Source organism: Chrysemys picta, chromosome 5, assembly GCF_011386835.1.
Source record: "Chrysemys picta bellii isolate R12L10 chromosome 5, ASM1138683v2, whole genome shotgun sequence".
In the NCBI taxonomy this organism is placed as follows: Eukaryota; Metazoa; Chordata; order Testudines; family Emydidae; genus Chrysemys; species Chrysemys picta.
Genome location: NC_088795.1, coordinates 70,636,092 through 70,654,432, shown reverse-complemented (window position 1 = coordinate 70,654,432; position 18,341 = coordinate 70,636,092). Strand labels below are relative to the sequence as shown.

The following is an 18,341-nucleotide window of genomic DNA, read 5'->3' as shown; positions in this document are numbered from 1 at the left end:
CTTGATCTGTCTCCGGCAAGAGCCACACGGAACAGACAGAACAAAGCCACAAAGCCTCCCTCCTCCCCCCCGATTTGAAAGTATCTTGTCCCCTTATTGAGTAAAAACCTCACTTCTTCGGATGCATAGAGTGAAAGTTCACTCTATGCATCCAAAGAAGTGAGGTTTTTACTCACGAAAGCTTATGCCCAAATAAATCTGTTAGTCTTTAAGGTGCCACCAGACTCCTTGTTGTTTTTGTAGATACAGACTAACACGGCTACCCCCTGATACTTGTCCCCTTATTGGTCCTTTGGGTCAGGTGCCAGCCAGGTTACTTGAGCTTCTTAACCCTTTACAAGTAAGAGGATTTTGTGCCTCTGGCCAGGAGGGATTTTATAGTACTGTATACAGAAAGGTGGTTACATTTCCCTTTATATTTATGACAGCTACAATTTGTGGGTTCAAGTCTCAAGTCTTAGTTGGACTCATGGCTATTACTAACATTTGGGGTGAAAGGGATGGCAATAGAGGACATTAGTTTGTATTTGTTTTGAGAAAATATTCCTAACCAATGCAAAATCTAAAAGTTCTTTGATGTTGATTTCTCTGCGTTTGTGACAAATAATGTCTGCATTTATATATCAAGAAAGATTTGATCCTGCAAGCCCTATTCCATATTAAATTGCTGACTAGAATAATACATGCACCATTTCTGATTTTACAGGATATATGAAAAAGTGTACCTGGATGTTTATGGGCAAGATTGAGCAATGAGCAATCGTAATCATTACTGTATTTCTTAGTTAAAATATCATGACCACTTTGTATCATTCAGTGTGGAGTATAGATTTAAGGCCTGATCAAATGCCCATTGAAGTCACCAAGAGTCTTTTTATTGACTTCAGTGGGCATTTGATTAGGTCCCTAATTGTCTTCAATTTACTGAAATACCTGGAATTATAATTAGAATTTTCATTTTTCAGGCTTTAAATAAATGACTTCAAGTTGGGACCTAAACGCTCTTTTTCGTTTTACGTGTTTGTGGCTCTTTAGATATTAGAAAGTTAAAGAACTATTTCATATACTTTTAGTATGATTTGTTGAATAAGCCTTTTTTTTGTAAAACATGTACCAGTATTTACCAATAAATTATGACTTGCAGAGAATTCAGTACTATTTTAAACAAAATTCAAAGCAAAACACAACACACAAATGGGGAAAATCCTATAATTTGCAGTCAGTCGTTATTCAGGCAAAATTCCCATTTACTTCCAAGGACTGGGCTCAAGGCTTACAACATTTTTCATATTGCTTGCACACATTGGTATTTAGGTCTGTATATCTTTATTAATTTTTTTGTAGAAAAGTAAAGCAGAAATAATTGCAGAGGAAAACCAGAAGCGACTAGAAGCTAAAGAAGAGAAGAAAGAACAGGAACAGTGGAGTGCCTTATCTGTGTCAATTGAAAGGGAAATTAAAGAGAATTTTACCTGTGGAATAAATAAACTGGAGAATTTCCTCAAGACATGTCAAAGTAATTCTGTGAAATTCACAGCAGAAATGGCAGGACTGAATGTCTGTTTAGAAGTTTGGAAGGAACACTGCAGAAACCAAGGTATGTTTTCTGAATTCATTTTGGGCCACGATCATTCTGCATCCTACATCCCCAGCCCCCCTCCCCAAACCCCAAAGCTTTCGTTAGACTTTCACAGCTAGAATAAGGGCACATACTAATGCTAATTTTCAAGTATGCATATACACCCATTTGGGGAGAATTAGGCCTCTTTTCAATTGCTGGCCAGAATTTAGCCCTATATTGGCAAATTCAGGATGCCATGAGTCAGATTTAAATTAACCACTTAAACTATGTTGTAACTGTTTTCCTATATCACCAAACAGTAGGCACACATTACTAACATAAAATCTTGATTTCACTGTACAAAATTTAGAAGACTGCATAAGCTGTTCACTGAGCTGAGTTGTGCAATGGAAGGTGACTGGACTGGACTGGTCTGTAGAGCCTGGGGCAGTTAACATCCCCACAACACTACCAAGAGCCTATGTAAAGCTGCAGCTAAAGAATATTATGGAGATTAGGTGCTACAGGAAGTACGTCCTGAAGGGGCCAGAGCAATAGCAACCTATACCCCTCTGATTGGCCCATGCTTACTATTCCATCCTGGACGGTGCCCTAGGAAAGTGTCTGAACAACCAAACAGACATCTAACTTGCTGTGGCTCTAAACCTTGCCTTGTTCTCTGACCCTGACTTCAGACTGGTAACTGATCTCTGGTCTTTGACTCTGACCTAGACTCTCGCCTCCTTATTCCAGCCTGGTAACTACTGCTGACCTCTGGTCTTTGACCTTTGCTTGACTCTGACTCTGACATTTGCCTAGTGAGCCCAGCTGTAGCAATTACACTGGTACCTGCTCACAGACTACTGCCTTGTGGCCATCCTTGACTTGGTGACACCAACACGGCAGTGACCATGAGGCCAGATGTCCTACGCTCTGGCCCCTTGCAGGTTGGGGCTGTATGGGCAGCAGGAGCGCTTCGTCTGCACATAGTCCAATCGCATAGTCCAAGCATGGGGAAAGAGCCATGCCACCTCTCCTGGGATCTTTTAAAAATAAAATAAAATAAAATTTAAAAAACACCACACACATGGTTGGAGCAGTGGGGTCGGTTCCCAAAACCTGAAGAGTAGATTGGAAGAACTCCTGATGATTTGATCATATATCAAATGTTTCCTTTATTTATTTTAGGCAAAAAATCAAGAGATTTAAGCATAGCTGTCCAAGTGATGAGGAGAATTCACATACTTCTTGAAAAACACCAGGAACTATTAAAGAAGCCACATGTACAAAAGTTGTCCAGATGTCTGAAATACCTTGGATTTGAGAATTTGGCATGCTCTTTGTCTAGCCTGGTAATTCTTATAGAATACAATTAATTTTTACAGAACATAATTAATGAAATTAAAAGTGGTACAACAAAGATTACTTTGGCACTTGTGCCCATTTCCTGACAGTTTACACCCACTGGGCCTGAACCTGGTTCAACTGAAGCCAACTTCCCAAAGTGTTACTTTACACTGCCATTTATATCATCCAAATGTTGCATTGTAACACTGTAGAACAAGAAAAGATGGTTCTAAACCTCACAGGATGATATAAAATAGAATCTCAACAAAAATTTATACAAGTTATTCAGTCCTTCATGAAATGTAGCTGATATGCAATTATTTATACAGTATGAGCTGTTGTTTTATGCTTTCTGCAGGCTCAGGGAGCTATAACTGCAGCCATTTATACTTGTTTCATGTATTACTTCAGTCTGCTATTTAACAGTGAATAATACTTGTGGAATCAAATCTTTCCATAGCAGACAAAAGCAAATGTATATTCAGCTTGACTTAGAGTACATGGACTTTGCTGATAAGTATCAGATCCATTAAAAATGTATGGTCACATTCTCACTACATCTGCATGTAGAATTCCCATTGACTTTTATGATTTCATGCATTGCTCAAGCCAGCATTGTATGATCTTCTGTATGGGAGTGTCTGAAAATCACCTCGCCTCCTCAGCACACATCAAACTAATTTTTCAAACCTTGTATAATGTTCTACAATGCAAAAGCCAGATGCCATTTTCAATTACTCTATCCCTAATTCTAAATCTGACTTGAATTTTAATTTGACCTTGTAGATAATAGAAAGTGACAATGAGAAGATAGCCAAATATACTACTGAGATGGGAGCAGCTCGTTTTCAGCTACAATATATGGGCTGTTACTTGTTCAGAGAAGAGAGGAAAGATCCAGATCCCAGAGTACAGCATTTTATACCAGATACATGGCAGGTAATGTTACATGTAAACTATTTTTAAATAGTGCTGTTAGAGATTCTGTCAAGGTTTTCTTTCAAAATTAAAAAAAGCAATGAATGAGAGTCATACAGGATAATAAACATATTTCATTTCTCTCACTGTTGTAACTTATCCTCTCATTTACCACCTTTTATCCTTTATATACTGTCTTATGCTACTTTCTGTCTTATGCTACTTTAAGCCCCAGTCCTGCATTGGGATCTGCTAGTGCTGACTCCCAAGGCCATATGGTGTCCCAGAAGACAATGCAGTGATGTCCTGTGGAAGGCAGTGAAACTCTGCATGGTACAAGACTCTACAGTCACAGATCCCCATGCGAGATCAGGGCCTTAGAATCTAAACTCCTCAGGGCAGGAACCTATCATTTTTTACCTGTCTCTTAAGTATAAAGAATACCTCTGGAACTTTGTGTGCATTGGTATTAAAAATTGTAATATGATGCACTTTCATGCATAATCTGAGTTTCAATTTTAAGTTATTTATTGAAAGACAATTAGAAATGTACCAGTGACGTGCAAACTTTTTTTTGTTTTTGTTTACACAGGGTGGAGAGTAATAGTTTCAGTGCATTTAGTGTGCTATTACTTATTTACACAATAGCTGTAACAAATACACTGTAATGGGGCTGTACATTTAAATATTTCATTGGACTGTCTGGGAAACAATCCCACATTTCTTGTACACCCAAAGCTTCCAATGGGCCAAGGATAAGAAAACCTGTCAAATCTCTGGGTTTACACTGCAGAGAAACAATTTTTTGTCGGGGGAAAACTCCTACTCTATGGATAAATCCTCGTTGGATTGGCTGCCCTTCTCCATCCATCTGTCTCTAGGAAAAGAACAGTTGATCCAAGCTGCTGCATGTTCTGAAGGAACGCCTGTTCCCTCAGAAAACATAGCAAACATAGCTCTCTCTATATTATTGTAGAAAGGCTGAATCAGAAACAGCTTGCTCATTTCTCATGTTCACACCCGCAAAAATTTCACTTGCTCAAGGAGCAACATAAAACTTGGCAAATATGCTGGGAGTGGGGAAGATATTGCCAGTGCTGCCACTTCCTCCCTCCAACCTCCACCCTGGCCAACTTCTAAAGGTCACTGGTAGGGTGGGGAGAAGAATAATGAAATGCTGGGTAGTGGGAGCTGGGAAGAGCTCTGGGCTGTGTGGTTAAACAGTACTGGTATAACATAAGAAACAATGACTGCATCAGAGAAAACTGTGACTTTTTTGCTTCTAAATTATACACTGCTGAACTGACTGGTTCATATTTTGCTTTTTTTTTTTAAAAAAAAAGTTCACTTTTGAACTGAAAACTTTCTTGTATCAACAATTCAAACCCAAGTGCAGTTTCCAGGCCAAATTACGGAAAAAAAATAGTTTACAATTAAAAATCAAAGTGTGATGGAAAAAATATAACACTACTGCAGCAGCAGAGAAAAATATTTTGAACTTTATAATACTGATATTAAGCATATCAATCTAGAATCTATATATATAATTAAATGTCTTGAAATAAATGACTTGTTTTATCTCCAGCGAGAGCTTCTTGATGTTGTAGACAATAATGAGTCTGCAGTGATTGTTGCTCCTACTTCATCAGGGAAAACCTATGCATCATTTTATTGCATGGAGAAAGTTCTGAAAGAGAGCAATGAAGGAGTAGTTGTATATGTTTCACCAACAAAGGTATGGCTATATATAATTACATATTTTGTATGTTGACTATAGTATTTCCCGATATGATTAAAAACAATTTTGGTGATTATTTAAATTGATTTAGATTATATATGTCTGTTTTAATTAGACATATCTACTTTAATTAAACATGTTTAGAAATATCCCACCTGATATACAGAATTTAGTTCATGTTAATATTCATACAGCACTTTGAAGGTGGAAAGCACTAAATAAGTGTGTATTATGTCAATGATGAAAGTAGCATTTGATCAGGGTATAAAAAAACATAGAAACCTAATAATTGCCTGCTGGATCAGACCCAAGGTCAATCTAGTCAAATATCCGGTCTCTGATAGTGGTAGTACCAGATGCTTCAGAGAAAGGAGCAAGAAACCCCACAATAGGCAAATGTGGGATAATCTTTTTTATGAAGGTCTTATCCTAATCCCAAATAGTTAAAAATGGTCTTAAACCATGAAGCATGGGGTTTTATATTCCTTTCAAAGCTAATTTTTAGCATTAACTATTATAAGTCTGGATATTAACACACAGAAACATTCAGTGAATATGTGATGCATCTAATACATGTGCAGTTTTTCAATACTACATGTGAAATCAAATGTTGTGCACAGTTATGATTGTTAGGAATCCAAATGTCATTTTCATTTTCAAGTAAAGAATATGTGCACACAAATTTTGCCTGCACCCTTAGAGTCTGACTTTGGAAAATTCTGGAACATACTGTAGAATGTGATATATGTTTTAAACTTTTGCAGAAAGAGGTAAAATACAGAATTAATATTAATATATACATCAGCTCACACATCAAGTTTCTTCAATATCAGTTATGAATGAAACTAAAAAATAAGGGTTGTTATAGTACTCTAAACTCTATGATCTGTTTTATGTAATAATGACTAGGCTCTTGTGAACCAAGTGATGGGAACTATATACAATCGGTTCACCAAGACATTGCCTCATGGATTAGTAGTAGGTGGAACTTTCACAAGGGATTATCGCCATGATACCCTGAACTGTCAGGTACGGTATTCTAGATGTATTACTGCATACTATATTTATTTAAATAGTGACTTTTGCACTTTTGATTGACTCCTCAGAAAGTTTATTTTTGACTATAATAATGTTGGCATAACTATATAAAGATTAGAAAAAATCTGAGTTACTTGAGCCCACGGTTCCATCCTGCCTACTAGGAACTCTCTACCTGTAGGGCACAACCTACATGTTGGCCACGAGGAGGCTTTGGCTTGATTGTATGCTGTAGTTGAGAAATACAGAAAGAAAACCAATCAAAATCCTTCAAGCATTAGCACCCAGCAGGTGCAAGATAGGGAAATGAAAGAGATTCTCTGCTCCCTTCTTTTCTCCTGCTGCTGCTGTACAACCCAACTCCAGTGCAAACTCAAACCCTCCCTTCCATATGCTCAACTCCTAACCTTCTGTATAGTGCTGAGCTCCAGATTGAGGTTCCACAAGAAAGTGTGGAGCCCACAGAAGACCGTGTGTGGAATTGAGAGAGGATGGAGAAATACAGCCCATTTAGCACCAGCACACTTTTGCTCACCTTCAGAGCCTTCAATATCTCCCACCCCTAGTGGCTCCCACGAGCACCAGCCTCCCTTCCAGTAGTCTCACCACGCTATATATCCTCACCAGTCTTCATACCCAGCGTTTTCCTATTCAGCATCCATCACCAAAATCACACTGGGGTTCTTGATATGACTCCAGTCACACAACTAATGGCCTTCAAGGGTGCAAACTGTAGGATTTAGATTGATCCTGGCAAAAAAACTATGGATGGATTTGCTGTCTTGGTTCAAAAACAGCTTCAGTGGATGCCTTAAACTGAAAGTCAAGCTAAGCTATTATAGCTAAGCTAATTAAAGATCCCAAACCCCCAAACACAGTTTTCACCCTGAAAAAGGAGGAGACTCTATTAAGTCCATTAGGGACTTTGCTGTTGCTACTGATTTTATGTGGAAGGTACTCAGCTGCAGTGGTGATGGGCTGCATTATAAAACCCTAAGATATCTAGATAGGACCACATTTATTGAACATGATAGTTAAGCTATATTATTACCTTGGCCATTACAGTTTTAGAACCACTGTTAGCTTTGCCATAAAGTAAACAACATCAATATTCATTATTTTCTCAACAGTGATATTTACACTGCATTGCATTTGAGGACTTATTCCTGTGCTGATGTTCTTCCACAAAAATAACACTACTTTTAAAAACACATAAAATATAATAAATAGAACTGCATTTTTTAAATTATTCCAACAGAAGTAGGCCAAAGCTTTTTTGTTATCTCTAACACATATTGGGCCCAATCCCAAAGCAGCATCCTTGTTCAGGGAAAAAGTGAAACAAGTCATAAACTACATGCAGTACATAGGGCAGGGCCGGCGCTTCCACTAGGCGACCCTAGGCAGTCGCCTAGGGCGGCAGGATGTGGGGGGTGGCATTTCGGCGGCGATTCCTCTGGGCGGGAAGAAAAGCGGCCGCGGAAACGTCACCGAGAACCAGGGCCGCCCAGAAGGGTTTCTTCCGCTCCCGGTCTTTGGCGGAAATTCGGCGGCGGGTCCTTCACTCGCTCTGGGACCCGCCACCAAAGTGCCCCAAAGACCCGGAGTGGAAGGACCCCCGCCACTGAGAACGCTGCTTCAGAGGAGGAGCTGCCGCCAATTACTGAGGAGGAGAGCTGTCGCCTAGGGCGGCAAAAACCCTGGTGCCGCTCCTGACATAGGGACCCTGGTGCAGTGGCTACTCTAGCAAAATGTTGTGATTCTCATATACATAATAGCATCAGTGCATGGTGGATCAGGTTAAACTTAAAGTTTATTTATATTTTGCATATCTGGAGTTCAGGTAACTTTGTCATGGGATGTGGATGGTCAGGCCTAGTGGCTGGAGCCAGAGTTAGAAACCAAAGCCAGTGGTCAGAATCAGTAGGGAAGCAGGCCTAGAACAGATGGAGCAAGACAGGCACAAGTGAGATCACAGCTGTGGGCATATACATTGGACAGCCAGAGATCACTCGTTGCTGTTGAGCTTAAGAGCCGGCTTGCTGACTTGGCCAAACAGGTGGCGTAGTCAATCAAGTGTCCCTGCTGTGGGTCAGCTGTGCTCACAGGCAGCCCAGAAACTAGGCAGGTGCAGCTGCAAGTCCTCATTGCTGACACTATACATTTATAATTACCCTCCTTTTCAATTATGAAAGCTATTTTTTTTTACATTTCATTTGTCAGTAGGCTTAGAAGTAATACATCACAAACATTTCTTTTCAGATACTTGTGACAGTGCCTCAGTGTTTAGAAATCTTGTTGCTATCCCCTCATCGCCAGGATTGGGTCAAAAGAATAAGATATGTTATATTTGATGAGGTAGGTGTCTTTTAACAGGAATCAAATTAGCTAATGTATGAAATGTTTGAAAGAAGGAACCAATGACTGCATTTTTCAAAATATCTGTTATTACTGGCCAGCGCCCATCTCTGGGAATATAGCTGTAAACTTCTTAATTTTCAAGACATAAATTCTTCCCTTCCATCTCGACCCTCATCATACCTCTATATTTAACTGCATAGAAATTTACCAATTTTTTTTTTAAAAATTGAAATGATAAATCTCACCAAATCTGACACTGAGCATACAATTTAGGGGCAGATTCTGTATTCCTTATGCATCTAAGACTGCTAGTGAAGTCTGTGGGAGGCTTGGGTACAAAATGAATATAGTGTTGAGTCCTTCAGATCTGATCCAATACCACTGTAGTCATTAGAAGGACTCAGTGGGCGGGAGTGGGCCCTTAATGACACATGCAGCAATTTCTGAATTTTTGGCACTCATTTAGTGAAGTAAGTTATTTTTCTCATTACAATGTATTTCCATATTTTAGGCTGATTTTTTTCCCATATATATATAGGTACATTGTCTTGGTGGGGAAATTGGAGCAGAAGTTTGGGAGCACCTCCTGGTTATGATTCGATGTCCCTTTCTGGCTCTCTCTGCAACTATCAGTAATCCTGAACACCTTACTGAGTAAGCATGAACTTTTTTTTACTTATAAGAGCATGTGAATTATATACATTGGATGGGACAAAATTACCTCAGAGAGTACAACATGAAATGTAGGTGAAAATATTCATGTTTATTTAAAAAATATCTGGTTCAGAGCTGGATTGCTACAGCTCTTACTTGGTAAGGCCCAATACCTCTGCCTGGCCCAGCTCACATTGTGACTCCAGCTGTGGTGGAGAGAGCAGAGGTTCCTCCCTGATACCCACTGCCATGAGCAGGGAGAAGATAGTGGAATGAGCTCTGGCTACACCCCACTACTTGCTTCTGCCTGGAGAAGTGCCAGAAATTGATTTTTATAGGATCTAATCATATCAGCCACACCATCAGAGGCTCGTTCACCTGCACATCTACCAATGTGATATATGCCATCATGTGCCAGCAATACCCCTCTGCCATGTACATTGGCCAAACCAGACAGTCTCTACACAAAAGAATAAATGGACACAAATCAGACGTCAAGAATTATAACATTCAAAAACCAGTCGGAGAACACTTCAACCTCCCTGGTCACTCAGTTACAGACCTAAAAGTCTCAATTCTCCAACAAAAAAACTTCAAAAATGGACTCCAACGAGAAACTGCAGAATTGGAATTAATTTGCAAATTGGACACCATTAAATTAGGCTTGAAAAGAGACTGGGAGTGGATGGGTCATTACACAAAGTAAAAACTATTTCCCCATGCTGATTTTCCCCTACTGTTACTCACACCTTCTTGTCAACCATTGGAAATGAGCCATCCTGATTATCACTACAAAAGTTTTTGTGCTGATAATAGCCCACCTTAATTGATTAGTCTCATTATAGTTGGTATGGCAACACCCATTTTTTCATGTTCTCTGTGTATATATATCTTCCTACTGTATTTTCCACTGCATGCATCCGGTGAAGTGGGTTTTAGCCCACGAAAGCTTATGCCCAAATAAATTTGTTAGTCTCTAAGGTGCCACAAGTATTCCTCATTCTTTATACACAAAACGGTAATTTGTTATTATATTGATGGCCATATTTGTTGTTTTCTTGTCTACATCTAGTCATGGGTGATTCAGTTTGGCAGAAGTCAGAACTCCTTTTTCTTGCTGAACTTTCTCCCCCCAACTCCCATTACAAGAACAAAATTCAAATTCAAGGATTTTATTTATTTATTTATTTATTTATTGTGAGGTAGCAGAAAAGTTTGGTTAAGGGAGTTGTAAAGGTTGCTTTCACAATGTTTCCACAAAATCAAGGAATGTAGCTGAGGCTCAGATTTTAAAAACATAGCCACATATTTACATATTTTGCCTTTTAACCTGTTCTAAATACACCTAACTATTTTCTTTCAGTTCTTTTACAGAAGCTTTACCTTTACAGTAACTCCTCACTTATCGTCCTCCTGCTTAACGTTGTTTCAAAGTTACATCGCTGCTCAATTAGTGAACATGCTCGTTTAAAGTTTTGCAATGCTCCCTTACAACATCGTTTGGCTGCCTGCTCTGTCCACTGCTTGTAAGATTCTGTGGAAGAGCAGTGACTTTACAAAGGAGCATTGCACAAGTTCCTCTTCTCCGCCTCCTTCCCCTCCCTCCCAACGCTTAGGACTTTCTGGGAGGGCGGGGGAGGAGCGGCGAAGTGCTACGTCTCCACTCCTTCCCCTCCCTCCTAGAAAGTCCTAAGCATTGCCAAACAGCTGTTTGGTGGCAGGGAAGCGCTGGGAGGGAGGGGGATGAGCGGGGAAGCGCCGTGTCTCTGCTCCTCCCCTCCCTCCCAGAAAGTCCTAAGTGCCGCCAAACAGCTTAGGACTTTGGGGGTGGGGGAAGGAGCGGGGATGAGGCTGCTCTGGAGAGGAGGTGGAGTGTGGGTGGGAAGAGGTGTGCCTGGAGTAAAGCAGGGACAGGAAGAGGCAGGCCTGGAGCATCCCTAGCAAAGTCGGCGCCTGTTCTTCTCCAGGGAAGCTGCCACTGCTGCTGCGAAGGTGCCTAGAGTCCTTGCCTGCAGCGGGCTGTGCCTGTGTGGGGTAAGCCTGGGGACCTTCCCAACCACAGTACAGTACTGTACAGTATATGCCTTTTGTCTGCCCCCCAAAAATTTCCTTGGAACCTAACCCCCCTCATTTACATTAAATCTTATGGGAAAATTTGATTCATTTAACATTGTTTCACTTAAAGTTGCATTTTTCAGGAACATAACTACAACGTTAAGTGAGGAGTTACTGTATTTTGTTCTTTCACTCTAGGTGGCTACAGTCAGTAAAAAGATACTGGCAACTTGCTGAAAGTACAATAGAAGAAAGCCCTGGTTCTTCTACAACTGCCAGGAAATGTACAAGGAAGCAAAAACTACAAAAAACAAAAAAATCATATAGAGTTAGACTAGGTCTGTATCAGAATATTTTTAAATATAGAAAATATCATTTGTGGTCCCAATCCTGCAAAGATTTACACATGTACTAAAGTTTATGAACTGTGAATAGTTCTTTCAAAGTAAAAATCTTTACAGAATGGGGTCCTTAATTTTTTAAAAAAACAAGTGTAGATGCAATTCATAAATAAATTTATGCTTGTATATACAGTATTGCATGGAGAGAGATACAATGATCTGGAAAAGTATGTGTGTTCTCTCAAGGATAATGATTTTATCATTGATCACTATCACCCATGTGCTGCATTAACAGTCAGTCATGTAAGTATAATACCAGAGCCAAAATAGTTTTATCACATATTATATTAGCAATATTAACCAAAAAAATCATTCTGCTGATTCTTTTGTTGAATGTACATATAGATTGAGAACTATGGCCTTCCTTTAGACATTGCCTTCTCTCCACGAGAGAGTATCCAGCTATATGACATGATGGCAAAAGTCTGGGAAGAGTGGCCAAGATTACAGGTGTGTATACACAATGGTGCATGGATGATATTTTTTGAAAATACTGAGAGAGCAGTTTGCTATTATTTTTATTGCTGGTGTTTTCAAGGAGTTAGATCCTGAGGAATTTACCTCTTTCAAGAATAAAATAGTAATCACAAAGGCAGATGCAAAAAATTATGAACAGGAGCTGAAGAAAGAACTAATCAACTGGATTATACTTGGCCAAAGAGAGAAGGTAACTAAAAATGTCAGAAGCTTATCCCCTTCTGAAGCGTAAATAAAATATTAATATAGTACAAGTACCCCCTAAGTTATTAAAACTAACTTTTTGCGGTTTCTTTTGTTAATTGAAAGCATTTTCTATGGCTAAAGTTCCAATGGCTCCTAATATCAGTGGTGTTTCTAATGTGTTTGGGTGAGATTTTCAAAAGCACCGAAGTGAATGGGTCATATAACTGCCATTGTGAGAGCTGGAGTCCCGACTTCCTTAGATAGTTTTAAAAATCCCACTTTTTGTGTTTAATGCCTTCTCACTGGCCTTGCTTTACTTTAGTCCACTTCTTATCTTAGTGCATTCTTGAATCCCTTTGCGCAAACTATAGGTAGTGGGCATGTTTCCAGTTGAAGAAGCTTTTTTTTCTGATTAATTATATTAATTATTATTATTATTATTTGGATTACATTCACACTTAGAGGGTTGTCCTAAACACTTTACAAGCACCGAATAGAAGATCTCTATTCCTAGCAGCTCACAACCTGGGGCCTCACTCTATAAATCAGGAGCATCTCTGTTGAAATCAGTGGAGTCACACCAGTGTAAAACCTGTATAAGTGAGAAGAGAATCCAGCCTCTAATTAAGGCAAGATACCTCAGTGGATATACCATAACAAGCAGTAAGATCGGGCAGTGGATGGAGGACAAGGGAAACAACAATAAATAATATGAAAAAGCAAAATCTCTTTAAAATGTGGTATTTTCAACAAAATGTCTAATGGTACAATGATTCTTACATTTGCAATAATTCAGCATTCATACAGCAGTTTAAGGCCTCAATCTATATGTGGAATTCTTATTGAAATTAATCTGAGTTTCACAGAGTCCTCAAAGGATCCATTCATAGGCTGTATACTGCTGCCACAATTATGGGTGACCTTATAAAAACCTAAATAGATAGAAAGTTTAAACAGAAAGCTGGAGTTTTAAATTACTTTGATTTACATTCAATATTTACATTATTATTGTGCACCCTTTGATTTTTTTCAGGTCTCATCAAATTTTGTGTTTTCACACCTTTAAGACCGACCCACTAGGAATCATTGCTTTATACCATCTTTTGGGCTAATTAAATTCATGAATTTAAGTACAAATAAACTCAACACTTGCTGAAATCTGTTGTGATTACCAGAACTTGTATATGTATTTTGAATATACTGGGCCAGGTTGTGTCCTAAACTACATCCTTGTGACCCCATTGTTGCCAGTGGGATTACACTGAGCAAGTATTCCAGAATTTGGCCCTGAAGAATAATCACAACAGCCCTGTAAGTATTATCCCCATTTTCAAGACGGGGAAATCATGAAAGAGGTGAAGTGAGCTGACTAATCAGTGACTGAGCCAGAATTAGAATTTAGGATTCAGTAAGTGGTAAGGGAGCAATGTACTCTAATGTAACAAGCACATGATTCAGTGTCTGGAATTTCTGACTTCCTTGAACAAAGATATTAGGAAGGATAGTTGCCTCAGATAACAAAGTTTATAGCCTGCTCCATAACATACAGTTTGCACTATAAATCAGATCACTAACACTACTTTGTCTAGGTGCATCAGCTGCTGGAGTCCCTTAAACCTCACCCTGTTGATTGTTCAGAAAATGAAAAGCGGATCAGATTTGCACATTTTGTTGAAAAACTACAAGACATGGATAAATTGCCTGCCATATTTTTTATGTAAATATACAAATTGTTTTTTTTTAATGTATATCTTTTTACAAGAGTTAAAATGATGTATATTGGAGCTAATACTGACATGGCTCAGCAAGGTATGTTTTGTAATGTGCTATTTATTTACAAGAGTCTCCTGAGATTAAGTTTTGTTTGTTAGACTGTGGTAGGTATGAATATCCATTTGCTTAAAAACATTTGAAGTAAATGCTCATATTGTAGATCACAAGCACTCTCATCCTGTTCGCTTCCATGAGGTGTTAAAAAGTCTAGCTGAACCACAATTGGAACCTTTTAAACTGTGTGTGCGTATGTACACACACATGCACACACACTACATAATTAAAGGCATATCAGGAAGGTGCTCAGTGCCTTGCAACATTGGAATTGTTAAGGTTCATAGCTATAAATATATAGAGAGGTATATGCACATGTATATATATTTATGGTATGTAATCCATTTTGTATTGTCAATAATGTTTTTAAATAAAAAAAAAGCTTGATTCTTTTTTTCTCCTTTGTCTCCTGAAGAAAATGGACAATGGAGTTGTTGGGTGGTATGTGTGTGTTTGCACATGTGTATACAATTTCAAACAAAAATCTAAATGAATAGATTAAAAAAAAAACATACATTTTGTTTAATTCTTTAAACAATTACAAGTATAACTGAGAGATATAAAATAATCTGAGACAAGAAATTGTCCTCAGCAATATAGGAAACTGATGGATTGCTCAGAGATAAGTCAGAGTCTATACAGAATGACAAAAGTAAAAAGGAAAATTCTGAAAAATTGAGTCAGCTAACTATATTAAGGACCTGATTCTCAGCTGCCTTGTATCTTGCATAAATACTTACATCTGTGCAAAGTAGGCATAGAACTCTACCATCCACCTACCCACTTTGCTTAGGTGTAAGATCCAATTCAGCAAAGCATTAAGCATATGCTAAACTTTTTAAGCATTTGAGTATTTCCATTGATGTCAATAGTACTATTCATATGTTTAAAGTTAAGTATGTGCTTAAGTGATTTGTTTAATAGAGATAGGGACATATTTCTAATTTATAGAATTAACTGACAGATTACAAGACCTACTTGTGACTATTACTCTAACAGTATGACATAAGTACCTTGTTTAAAAATATGTATCTCTTTAACAATCAGCATTAACTAATCTTACTACAATTTTTGTTTTAAGGTTTAACATTCATTCAGTAGAAAGAACAGCCAAGGATACATTTTATAATTTGATGAAAAAACAAAGGAGTGAACGAGATCCAAATACTGAGAAAAAAATAAAAAGTTTAACAGACAAACTAAGAAAAACAAATAAAACTCTAGGGAAATGTCTGGCTGCGTAAGTATTACTATATATTTATTATTTTATTCTGTTAGTGCTCAGAGGCCTGAATCAGGATCAGGGCCTAATTGAGTTTGATGCTGTAAAAACACATAGCATGAGACAATTCGTGCTTCAACAAGTTTATATTTTTAATACCAGGAATAATAAGTGGATATAACAGACAAACAGATGAAATGGGCAAGGGAGAGATGATGGTTTCCACCATTTCCTTTGGCAGGCTACCTATATGGTATATAAAAACTTGTTATTTACATCCTTCAAATGTTAACAATATCCATCTCCCTAACTATACATAATCAATAGAACAGAGTGATTTTTGTGATGTCCAGACAACTCCTGTCTGAGGCCCCCAAATCAAAATCAAACTTTTCAAATTCAGATATGGCAGACATAACATTGTGTAATTAAATATATAGTCATAACATCAAACCCAAGAAAAGTACATGTCAGATGTGAGATCCTCAGCCCTGCTTTGGTCCCTTTGCACCATGTAAAAGGGCCAGAGCAGCATAAATGGACCATTAAAAGCTCCTTATACTGGAGCACAGAATCTCACTCCAAAACTATGGGCCAGGCATTTTGGCAGAAAAAGGGCTTTTCTTTTGATAGCTGCTTTCCAATATAGCCAGCCTTCTCCTACAACCCGAGTTTAAAGGATGGACCCCTGGAGCATGGGCTCATGTGGACTGAGGTGATGATTGTTCCATGAAGAGTATGTTACTTCAAAGTGAATGAATCTTAAGTGTGTTTCCCTGCCTGCACTGAATGTGTCTACAGTTGAGAGCAGCTCATTCATTTCTGCTCCATTGTCTACCTGGAACTTGCTTATTTTTGTCAAACATCAAGAGCCAGATTTTTAAAGGTATTTAGGCACCTAAAGATACATATAAGTGTCTAATGGGATTTTCAAAAGTGTCTAAGTGCCATCTTTGTAACCTCTGGGAGTGTACATTGTGGGTGGGGTGGGGTGGGGTGGGGTCTGATGTCATGATGACATTTAATTTATTTCAATGGGAGTTGGGCACCTAGGTGCTTTTGAAAATCCTAGTAGATTCCTATCTTTAGGCACCTGAATACCTTTACATATCTGGCCCAACGTCACTCTTCCTTTTTCAGATTCATGACTTTAAATCTTCCAGTTCATGTTAGCATATAACTGATACAAAACCCCTGTCGTCTTTCTCTTCCCACACTACTGTAGCATTCTTTCATTCTTCTCTTACTGTACAATAGAGTACCTATCCTTAGTTTGCAAGAATATTATACTTTCTTGGCAATATTTTCCACTTTTACATTTCTGCTTTCTTTTCAGTTTCCTCCATTTTGTATATCATTATCCTTTTTGCCCATGTAAGTCACTTTATATTCTGCCTTATACTTTAAAATGTTCTTGTTGCTTTGTATGAAGGCGATGATATAAAATTCAATTGATATATATTTAATGATTTGTGAATTTACATTAGTTTTGAGATCTTAATTTATGAGTCACTTGAAAAGGAAATGCATATTTAAAAGTTGAAAAGTCAAAAGAGTACTTTGTAAGCAATTTTAATTACAAAAAAAAATACCCTTTTAAAATTGTATGTTTTATACAGTAACCTAAAAAAGGAGTCTTCCACTAAACTTGAGAGAATGATCCTTAATTTGAACAAAAAACAAGATTTAAAGAAAAGACTTGAAAAGCTTACTAAGGTCCCTCCAGACAGTACTTATGCTAATTCTAAAGCTGTGGATAAAGAAGTGAGTAATTCATTATTGATAAACATAACTTTTGCTTTTGTTTTTAAACATTTAAATATAGGATAAGTATGTGTGATATCACTGTACTTTATAATTCTGTGCTTAATCTGTCATGAAACTTGTCTAAATTGAAATCCCGGTCCTGCAAGATACAGAGCATCTCTAGAGAGATGCTGAGTGCCTTCACCTCCATTTGATAAAACCACAAATATTGTATATGTTAAATTTCAGTAAATTAGCCAATCATTCAGGTAAACAGATGATGGAGTCTCCCAGTTTGATTGTCTGTTCATAGGACCCAATTCAGGAAACCATTTAAGCACATGCTTAAACACATATTTAAATGCTTTCCGGAATCAGAGTCTTAATGCATATTTCGTTTGTGTGTGTGTGTGTGTGTTGAAATTTCTTCAAATCATGTACATCAGCCTCTAGGTATGTATACATTATTTTTGGAAGAAATACGTCCATTACAATTACATTGGATCAAAGTACAAAAAAGTCTCAGTTTACAACAAAGAAATAAATGTTTTCCTCTCAATACACTTGTACCCTTGTAAACCCGCTCCCTGAGAAAATAGAGGCCTTGCACTCCTCTGAAGTTAAAAAGTTTTTTCTAATTTCAGCCTAGATTTATTCATGGCCAATTTATTCTCATTTGTTTTTGTGCCAATATTATCCTTAGCTTAAATAGCGATTCTTCCTCCCTGGTGTTTGCCCCCCCACATTCTGAATGTATTGATAGACAGCAATTATATTCTTGCTCTCAAGAGACGAAGATCCTTTTTAAAT

At 38.0% G+C, this 18,341-nt stretch overlaps 2 protein-coding genes across 10 annotated transcripts in view; one reads left to right on the top strand and one right to left on the bottom strand.

Annotated features, from left to right (window-relative positions):
* LOC101941001 (probable ATP-dependent RNA helicase DDX60) overlaps positions 1 to 18,341 on the top strand; it is a 69,647-nt gene that overhangs the window by 30,037 nt on the left and 21,269 nt on the right. For all 9 annotated transcript variants that reach the window (XR_010601397.1, XR_010601396.1, XR_010601395.1 and 6 more), the window contains 14 exons: positions 1,345 to 1,597; positions 2,750 to 2,913; positions 3,695 to 3,847; positions 5,412 to 5,561; positions 6,474 to 6,593; positions 8,865 to 8,960; positions 9,502 to 9,617; positions 11,871 to 12,010; positions 12,207 to 12,316; positions 12,419 to 12,523; positions 12,612 to 12,740; positions 14,326 to 14,453; positions 15,645 to 15,803; positions 17,405 to 17,549. Coding sequence is in view for 5 of the 9 variants with exons in the window: in XM_042846869.2 (XP_042702803.2) it covers positions 1,345 to 1,597; positions 2,750 to 2,913; positions 3,695 to 3,847; positions 5,412 to 5,561; positions 6,474 to 6,593; positions 8,865 to 8,960; positions 9,502 to 9,617; positions 11,871 to 12,010; positions 12,207 to 12,316; positions 12,419 to 12,523; positions 12,612 to 12,740; positions 14,326 to 14,453; positions 15,645 to 15,803; positions 17,405 to 17,549 (1,968 nt within the window). In the remaining 4 variants the exon portion in view is untranslated. The remainder of the gene's footprint in view (positions 1 to 1,344; positions 1,598 to 2,749; positions 2,914 to 3,694; positions 3,848 to 5,411; positions 5,562 to 6,473; positions 6,594 to 8,864; positions 8,961 to 9,501; positions 9,618 to 11,870; positions 12,011 to 12,206; positions 12,317 to 12,418; positions 12,524 to 12,611; positions 12,741 to 14,325; positions 14,454 to 15,644; positions 15,804 to 17,404; positions 17,550 to 18,341) is intronic.
* The window catches only part of LOC101941278 (serine-rich adhesin for platelets-like), a 59,089-nt gene continuing 46,139 nt past the window's right edge, over positions 5,392 to 18,341 (bottom strand). The window contains exon 9 of the mRNA XM_042846872.2: positions 5,392 to 5,513. Coding sequence (XP_042702806.2) covers positions 5,464 to 5,513 — 50 coding nt within the window. The 3' untranslated portion in view covers positions 5,392 to 5,463. The remainder of the gene's footprint in view (positions 5,514 to 18,341) is intronic.